Here is a 9,948-nt window from a genome sequence, read left to right on the forward strand (position 1 = left end):
GTCTTGTTGAGACCTTCGATTTGACTTAAATTTGCTAGATTAAGAATCAATTTGATCTTTCAACTATGACCCAAAAAAATCTCATAAGTCGTTTAATGGTTTGACCTATGCTTGATTTGACTCGAATTGAACCAATTTTGGTACTGTTAGGTCAACCTCATCCAGTCAGTCTGTTTGATTGTGAGTTTGTTAAAATCAGAATTAATTCTGAACGACTTTTAATCAAAATTAAAAATTTTCTTTCTAAAATAATTGTCTTGAGACCCCTATCAATCATACCTTAAAAATCGTGTTGGTTGATGGAAATTTATTGATGGGGGGTATCAATTGTAAAATTATTTTTATCCTTTTAGCCAAAAAAAAAACTATTTAAGTACTTAGATAACTCGTGATGATTTTGACATTATTAATATTGAGATATTTGAAGAAGAATCCGACTTGACGTACTCAGCTTTACATGACTTAACCATGTCAATTAATTCACAATCTAAGTATTTTAGTCCATCTTTGCCACAAAATATTGAATAAAGGAATATCATTAATTCCAATCTACAATCGGTTTATAAACTTAACCAAAAAAATTTAATAATTACAAAAAACATAGAACCCTACCAACCAAATAATCAGTTATATTCTTGTACAGAAATCAAATAAAAAGAATCCAGTCATTTCGTCAACAAGGAGGCATATATGACGGCGGTGGCAGCATCCCTTCATCCTTCCCTCCCCCGTTCTTCACTATGAGCACAGTATCCATTCCCCAGCTCGAATGCGAGTCAACATGGCAGTGCATGTACCAAACTCCTGATACACAAATTAGTTAATTAGAACACCCACACCCAACATTCAGATCACGCACAGTAAAATCAAACAAAAAAAAAAAAAAAAACTTTTTTTTTACCACCCACACCCGACATTCAGATCACGCACAGTAAAATCAAACAAAACAAAAAAAAAACTTTTTTTTTTACCTGGATTCCGAGCCCTGAATCTGATAGCCGCCCACCCATTCTTCGGAACACCAACTGTGTTCTCATATGGCGGATCAACCAAATTATAACTCCTCGGATCCTTACTCTCATCAAAATTCCCAAACCCTATTCCCACCACATAGAAACTATACCCATGCAAATGCATCGGATGGTTCTCCGACGCCAGAATATTAGTCCCCTGAAACACAATCTCCAAACTCCTATTATACTCCACAACCCTCACCTCTGTCCCCCTCCCCGGAAACTGGTACGATTCCGGCAGATTCTCCCCCGTAAAATTGAATTTCACCGGTGGCTCCCCCGGAAACCCCGTCCCAAACACCCGGCTTATGTTCTCATAATAAGCCTTCAGTATATCTCTGTTTCCAGTTTCAAAGCTTATGTTGTTAAGACTCGCCGCAACCCGGTCGTGATTCTGCCCGGTGCAATTCCTTCCCGGCTCGCATGGCAGAAAATTTACCGACACCGTGATGGTTATCCGCTCGTCTATGGTCTCCGGCAGCCCCGCCGGTTCAACCAGAGATCTTAGCCCGGCGACGAAATCCATCGCTGCTTTCGTGTCATTAAACTCGGGGAGGGATGGAAGCAATGGCGTGTCTGTTGTTGTGTTGCCGTATTGCAGAATGGCAGTGGCGGTGGTTACATCGTAGAGAATATCCGCGCTGCCGTAGGTGCTCGCCGCCATGTAGAAACGGGTGCCATTGGTGCCGTTTGTGTGGAGGAGGATGTCCATGGTTTGGCCCGGGGTGATCATTATGTAGTCGGTGGCGTATGGTTTGGTGTAGCTGGCGTCGGTGCCGACGATCGTGAGTCGGTGGCCTGCGATGGCAAAGAAGAGCTCGTTGTTTAGCACGGCATTTATGACGCGGAGGAGGTAGCTTTTGTTGCGCTCGACTATAGCGGTGAAGGTGTCGGATGAGGAGCATGAGTAGAGATCTCCAGGCTGGCCATTGATGGTGAAGGCATCCGACAAAAGTGGCGCTCCGCCTGTTGAGAGAGCGTCGGCTAGAACTTGGCTCACGTTTGCTTTCCACCACTCCGCTGCATCGGTCAATTGTTTTTCTTAAAAAATATATTAGAAATTGATAATACTGCTAATTAATTTTTATGTGTTAATAAAAATTTTAGTGTTATATGAAAGTTTAGGTGTTGCATTAGATTTGTGTGTTAAGTATGTAAATGCTGCAAAATTAATCAATGATAGAATGTTTGAATCACTTACCGAGAATGATTGGAATTTCTTTGTCAGGGATGGAGTAGGGGAAGGTTGTGCCGTTTAGTGGGTGGACGATGACGGCGCCGTGGACTGTTGCGCGGTCCCAGTCACTGTGTGCGTGCCACCAGATAGTGCCTTCTTCTTCACTGAATATTAGGCGGTATGTAAAGTTTGTGCCGGGTTGAATTGGGCATTGTGTTACGTACTCGGGTCCATCAAACCATGGGTTTCTATGTTGGCTTAGTCCATGCCTAAGAAGAGTTATAATGTTTACAAATATTATTTTTTTGTTATAGTAGTAATAAGAGATTCTTAATATGAGGATATGTGTAGCAAATTTATTATACCAATGAAGGGTGATGTTGTAATCTCCTTGGTTCATTACATTGACGAGTATGGTATCGCCTTTTTGAGCGTATATTGTTGGCCCAGGAAATTGACCGTTTACCGTTAGAATATTCTTTGTTTCACAAAGACGAGTATAAGGTGTTCCTTGAATCTGAAAAAAAAAAAAAAAAAAAAAGGAACATATACCCATTACAAATGAGACCATTGCCTACTTCCATGCCTATTATTAATTATAGTTGATAAACATGCATGAGTACTGGTTAATATGCTATTCAACGGCAGAAAAGACTGGATTATCTTATGAACACAACTTGCCATGCGAAGCTTTATTATTGCTAAGTTAGTCAACTATTTAATAAAAAAACAAAGTCATACCACTTAATACATTCATACCACCTAATATATCTAAAGTCAATGCTTTGTTTTTTTCAATTAACGTCATAAAAATCTTTCGCATCACATCAGAATCTTATACTTTTTACTCTTTAAAAGTCGCACTCTTTTGCATGCAGTGATATATATATATATATATATATAGTTATATGTAAAAATTGAAATTCAGGTTTCAGACATGTAGAGTAGTATAGTTACTTACGATGAAATCATACTGATTAGTGCCAGCCAATGCTCGACAAACCAGCAGCCCAAAAAACAGCAAATAACTTCCAAACCTCATAATTTTGCCTAATTTTTGATAGAAAAGCTGATAAATATGCGAGAGAGAAGTGAATGGAATTTAGAAGACGGAAATAGCTAGTACTGTCTGATTCTACTATGGATTTCTTCCAAGTACTGGCATGTAGGTGGCCTTATTTATGCACAGAGTATTCAAGTTCTGTTGAATGTTTCAAAACCTTAGTCGCAATGTCAATGTTTTCGGTACGCCTTCATTTTCCCGCATATTTTTCAAAACCTTAATCCCGTCAAAAAATGAACGTGTAATTTTGCTTACATTTTTATCCGGGTCAATTTACATACGTAGCACACTCAATCCTTCTAAATATACTTGAAAGTTTGGGTGTCGGATATGTAAATACATAAGAATTATGTGGTATGTATGTGATTTCATCTTATAATTAAATTCGTTTAGAATTGTTAATAAAACTATTCATTAACATTGTCTTGATAAAAATTTATCAGAGGTCAGCGTCTGCATTGACTCAATAAAAAATTGAATATTTACATATATACCACTTATTTTTATGTATTTACAAATCCAACACCTAAATATCAATTTCTAGGCACACCACTCTTTCTATGTATGAAAAGATGTACTTCCCTTTCAGAAAGCAAAATTTAGGTTTTGACATGTAAATACTTGGAATTTTGGTGGTATGTATGTAATTAAATACCCCAAAAAATCTATATCACCGAGCAGCTAGCTTTGGAGGAATTCGAAAAAAAATCATATATAATCAATTTAAATATTTTTATGAAAATTTCTGTAAAAAAAATATTTCACTATCTTTGCTTTCATTTATTTTATATGCTAAGTAGAACATTAAAAAATAAATATGACATTGTTAGATGGTTACAAGCAAAAGAAACATCTCTCATTGTAAAATAGATGATAATGACTTCATTAAAGGGATATTTTGACAAATGTGCGTGAAATAATTGGGCGGCTCCTCTGGCATTGACTTCTCGAATGGAAAGTCAATTCCTTGTTGTGGATTGGATGGGTGGAGCAGTTGAGGAAATAACTAGTTTTCTGGGAAATTGAGGTCAACTTGCAAAATTTGACCAATGTAATATTGTAATTTATCATTATAAACATTATGCAATTCATAATTCTACATATGATTTTGATAATATTTGCATTAGCGGACACGGAAAGATGTAGTAAAATCAGAGAATTAAATGTGAATTCCCGTTGAACATACTGGGACCAAATTCAAGCCAATACAAGTTTACAGAGTACATTAAGAGTCTGTTTGGGGCAGCTGCAGCTTATCCTGCTTGTGTTGATAACCTGCATATCTGCAGCTGATCCTGATAAGTTGTTTATCTATTTGGTTTGTGCGTTTGTAAAACAATTGATTTACATAAGTTTTTGGATAAATGACAATTCTACCCCTGAACTGAATAAACTATTAAGCTGTTTGGTTTCTGCGGTTTGAAAACAACTAATTTGTCTTAACCTCTACCACTTAGGGCTGTAAACGAGCCGAGATTGAGCGAGCTCAGGCTTGGCTCGTGTTCGGCTCATTCGAAATAGCTCGTGTTCGAAATCGGCTCGTGAACAGTGTGTTCGTGTTCGGCTCGATTTAAATATTTGTGTTCGTGTTCGGCTCGTGTTCGGCTCGAAATTGGCTCGTTAATCTAAAATTGAGTTTGGTTGAGGTTTAGTTTTCCTCCGTAGTAGCCTAGGTTCTAGCCATATGACTTTCCTGTTGATTATTTCTAGAAAACTAGAAAAGGAACCCTCACCATTAGAAATTCTACACTCCTCTTTGCTCAACTTGAAGCTCTACACATTGGTCCTAACCTCTACTACTTAGTTGGTGGGGTCAATATGGGAGAGCTCAAGGTGAGTCCACCCTTAGGGTTGCTGGACCTTAAGGTTGACCTTGGGTGCTGGGTGTTGGTCTGGAGCTGGTTCATTCATTTGCACTCAATTTCACTCACTTTCACTCACTTTCACTTATAACCATAAAACCAAACTCTGTTGACTTTGATCCATTGATCCTTTGGAAGACTCATGTAGATGGTGCCCTAGACCTACTAGCCCTAGGCTGAGGTTTAGCTAGGACCAGTACATTGAGGACCCAAATGGGGACTCCATTGGTTCATGGCTCACATAGAGTAGTTGACACCCTAATTTTATCAAAAAAATCCAACTTGGCATTTTGCCCCTCAAATCTACCCAAATTACCTAAACACCCCCAAACCCCAAATTTGACCAAAATTCTCAATTTCATCTAAAATACCCAAAATTGTTTAAAAATCATTTCAAAACATTTCAAAATACTCAAATTGTTCAAAACCACCCAAAATTATCAAAATACCCTCAAATTGGCCAAAATTACAAAAATACCCTTGGCACCCCAAACTTTTCCAAAACCCCTAAAATCACTTTAAATGTCTCCAAAACCAATTTGGACCCTTCAATTGAACCAAATTTGGCCAATTTGACCAAAACCCCCAAATTGCCTTTAAAGGCCCAATTTCCCCAAATTCAACTCAAATGTCCATCAATTTAGCCCCAATTCCACTCAATTTAAATTCTACACTCAAATTAATCTTTAATTTGATCAATAAAAACCAAATCTAAGCCTAATTAGCCCATTCTTTGAGCTCAATTTTGATCGAAGTCAAACCCCCAATTTTAGCCCTATGACTTAATCTCACTTAATTGAAATTGAACCCCATAAGCCCACTCAATTACCTCAATTTGCATCATAAACTCTTCAGAACACTTTCACAAATCAAATTGAACCCTCAATGGACCTTGATCAAGCTTCAACTCCACTCAATTTTAGCCCAAATTCAAAACCCCAATTTTTCCCCAAATTAGCCATGTGCCCAAATGTCACCTAATTGAATACCCAAACCCCAAAATTAACACCCAATTGATGTTGAGAACTCTTCATGATATTCCTCTAGATCATTTTCAACCATCAATTTGGATTTAACCCAACCCTAGCCCAACCTAAGCCCAAGTCTAACCTAATATACCCAAATTCGTCAAATGTCCAAATCCCTCAAATTGACCCACCAAATCAACTCAAAATCACTCCAAATCTTTTCCAAACTCTTCATGACAATCACCTACACCAATTTGATGAATCCATTGGGCTCAATGTCATGGCTAGCCTAACCCAAACTTCCAAAATCTCCGAAATCATCTCAAATATTTCCAAAACTAATTTGAACCCTACCATGGAACCTAATTTGACAAATTTGACCTATTTTGACCAAAAGCCCCAAATTTCCCTCAATGGCCCAATTTCCCCAAATGTCCATCAATTTGACCCCAATCTCTCTCAATTTCAATTCCAAACTCAAATTCATCATGCCTATGATCATTTCAAGCCAAATCCATGATTAATTGGCCCATGCTTTGAGCTCAATTTTGATCCAAACCAAAACCCCAGTTTTAACCATACAACCCAATCTCACCCAATTGAACCCCATAAGCCCACTCAATTACCTCAATTTGCATCATAAACTCTTCAGAACACTTTCACAAATCAAATTGAACCCTCAATGGACCTTGATCAAGCTTCAACTCCACTCAATTTTAGCCCAAATTCAAAACCCCAATTTTTCCCCAAATTAGCCATGTGCCCAAATGTCACCTAATTGAATACCCAAACCCCAAAATTAACACCCAATTGATGTTGAGAACTCTTCATGATATTCCTCTAGATCATTTTCAACCATCAATTTGGATTTAACCCAACCCTAGCCCAACCTAAGCCCAAGTCTAACCTAATATACCCAAATTCGTCAAATGTCCAAATCCCTCAAATTGACCCACCAAATCAACTCAAAATCACTCCAAATCTTTTCCAAACTCTTCATGACAATCACCTACACCAATTTGATGAATCCATTGGGCTCAATGTCATGGCTAGCCTAACCCAAACTCAACTTCTAGCCAATTTGACCCAAATTGAACCCATGTACCAAGATTGACTTAGACATGCCCACATGACAAATTAATGACACCACAACCACTAGATGGATCCTAGTGACCAGGCTAGACCCACTTAGCCCACCCTAGATGATTCATGGACCAAAGGTCCCCTAAATTAATGGATTTGTTTCCTAAATTGCTTAAGCCAAAGAGATCTTTTCCAAAACCCATCAACAACCCAAATTAATTGTTGTGACAGATTCCCCTGAGATTCCTGAGCCACGTGAGCACCTCCCCTACCATGGCCAGCCACCCTAGTCACCGAAGGGGCCAAAACTAAGAGCCCCCATACCTCAATTCAATCCCAAACTCACCCACCTTAGCTGGCCATTTTCAATTGGTTTCAACACTTTGAAACCCTCCACATAAGCATCAATTAGCACCCACTAATTGGCCATGGTAGCCACTGCAAGTCATTTTATTTAAACCCCCCTCCCATGGCCAAAAGAAAGAGAGATCAAATTTCCTTGGGGAGACAAATTTCCTTGGGGAGACTTTCCTTGGGGAGACTCTGCCTAATTTCTCTCAAACAATCTCCAAGAACTCCTAAGCCCATTACAACCATTGTCCCCATATGCTTCCCATTATGAGAACTCAATTTTGAGTTCAAATTTTATTCTAAAACTAGGACAGATCTTCCCATACTTCCACATCCCACCAAACTTCAATAAAATGTGCACACACCATCCCCACAGTTAAAGAAGTTGATTCCACATAAAAGCCCCCTCTCAAACAGCCTCTAACATAGCTTTATACCAACACCTGAAATTGAGCTTGGTCAAAAACATAGCTAGACAATTCATCAGGGTCTGAGACTTCATCTGGAGGTTTGTTGGACCCAATCGAAGCTACCACAACCATCTGATTGAGGCCACCCTCTCAGACAAATGTATTGAGCTCTAACCCTAACCCGAGCCTATTTTGATTATCCATTCATATTTACTATATTTCATACCATATAAGCCATATAGATGTGTTTTTCTTGAGTAGATGAAGGTTTAGAAACAAACCTCTTGTGATTTGGTTGAGTCTAGGCGAAGATCTTAAGGTTTTAGTGTGAACGGTTCATGGGTTAGGTCATTTGGGGACGATTAACGAATGTTGTCTGATCGCACATTTATTCTATTGACGACTGAGACTGCAATGGACGAGCGGATGGAGCGAAAAGGCAGGCAGCGCGGTAGCTAAGGTGGATAGTGGTGTCAAATGGTGGAGCGCCACCTGTGAGTTTGGAGCCGTCGTAGGATGAGGTGGCGCCGCGTGTTTAAGTAGGAAAATATGGATTTTCTTATTTATTTTTAATGCCTGATCTTTAAAAATACATATCTTTCTCTAGAAAAATCATAAAAATAAAAAAGATACCTTCTTGCTCAGTAAACAGAGGAGAATTCTATGGATTAAAAATAAAAATTATTTGTCAAGTATATGTTTTTAAATTAATTAAATACTCTCTGAGGTATTTTAATTCATTTTAATTAAACACTAATCAGCATGGCTTTAAATTTTTAGGATTGATTCCTCATGACAGAGGGTGCCTCCTCTAATTTTTCCAAAGTCAAAGAGCACCTCTGTGCTTCTCACCCTAATCTTCAAGCCTAAATGACTATTTTGGTTTTATTTAATCATATAAATTAAAATATTAATCAAAAAATTATGGGATTAATTTTGTTAGCTTTCTTGTGGCCAGAGGAGCTTTGGAAAAATGTTATAATGATTTGAATCATTTTGTACATTACTTGATTTTTGAGTATTATTTTGAATTTAAAATAATTAAAAATGATTAAAAAATCCCAAAACACAAAAATATTTTAAGATGTGCCTAACGGTCTCTTGATCACTTAGGACTCAAAAAAAAAAAATTTCCTAATTTTTCCAAGTTAAAAATAAATTTTAAAACCTTAAAAATACATTTTCCTTATTTTCACTAAAATAATTAAAATAAATTAAATATAAGTCATAAAAATATAAAATTTGTTCCTCTGAGTTTCTTGGAATTATAAGAGTGAAATTTCTTCCTCTGAGTTTCTTGGATTTATAAGAGTTTAATAAAAATATAAAAGTGATTTTTGAAGATTAAAACATATTCTTGTATTTAAATAATCATTTAAAATGATCTTTAAATAATTATAATAATTACAATATTATTCAAAAAAATCATGAAATTTTGTCTAAGTATTCTTTTAACCTAGAAAAATCTTTAATAATTTACCCATTAATTAAAACTTTATTTTGATTAATTAAATAAATTAACATTGAAAAATCATATTTTTTGGTTAAAATAATTATTTTAAATTAAATCAAATTTTGAAAAATCATCCTTTCCTCCCTAATATTTTAATTAATCCATGGATGGGATACTCAAAGACTTTCAAGGCCATTTGAATTTTGCTTAAAAACCTATAAGATGAAGAGCCCCAAGGGCAAAATAGTAATTTTGGGATTTGATGCCTTAATCAAAATTTAGGACTAATCATTGAGGATGGGAATTTTTTATCCTTAATAAATATATTGGATGATTGAAATGCAATGGGTTATAGGTAGAAACTCACTTACCACCTTTTCACAACATCAAAAAAATCATAATTTCTCTAATGATCATGACTTGAAAGCCAATTAAGATGATTCTTAAGTGATTGGGTTATGATGAGAAGATGATAATTCACTTATCTTAAGCCAAAAATTGATAATGATGTGATCTTTCAATAAGAATATATGTCACTTAAACCAAAATTTTAACCACCACCTTTTTC

At 36.6% G+C, this 9,948-nt stretch overlaps 1 protein-coding gene across 1 annotated transcript in view; it reads right to left on the minus strand.

Moving 5' to 3' along the window:
* Window positions 1-673: 673 nt before the first annotated feature.
* Window positions 674-9,948, minus strand: part of LOC110030470 (laccase-14-like) — a 29,364-nt gene continuing 20,089 nt past the window's right edge. Inside the window, exons 2-5 of the mRNA XM_020733195.1 lie at window positions 2,556-2,707; window positions 2,215-2,459; window positions 972-2,033; window positions 674-804 (exon numbers count right to left, since the gene is read on the minus strand). Coding sequence (XP_020588854.1) covers window positions 674-804; window positions 972-2,033; window positions 2,215-2,459; window positions 2,556-2,707 — 1,590 coding nt within the window. The remainder of the gene's footprint in view (window positions 805-971; window positions 2,034-2,214; window positions 2,460-2,555; window positions 2,708-9,948) is intronic.

Source organism: Phalaenopsis equestris, unplaced genomic scaffold (genome assembly GCF_001263595.1).
Source record: "Phalaenopsis equestris unplaced genomic scaffold, ASM126359v1 Scaffold000724, whole genome shotgun sequence".
Lineage (NCBI taxonomy): Eukaryota > Viridiplantae > Streptophyta > Magnoliopsida > Asparagales > Orchidaceae > Phalaenopsis > Phalaenopsis equestris.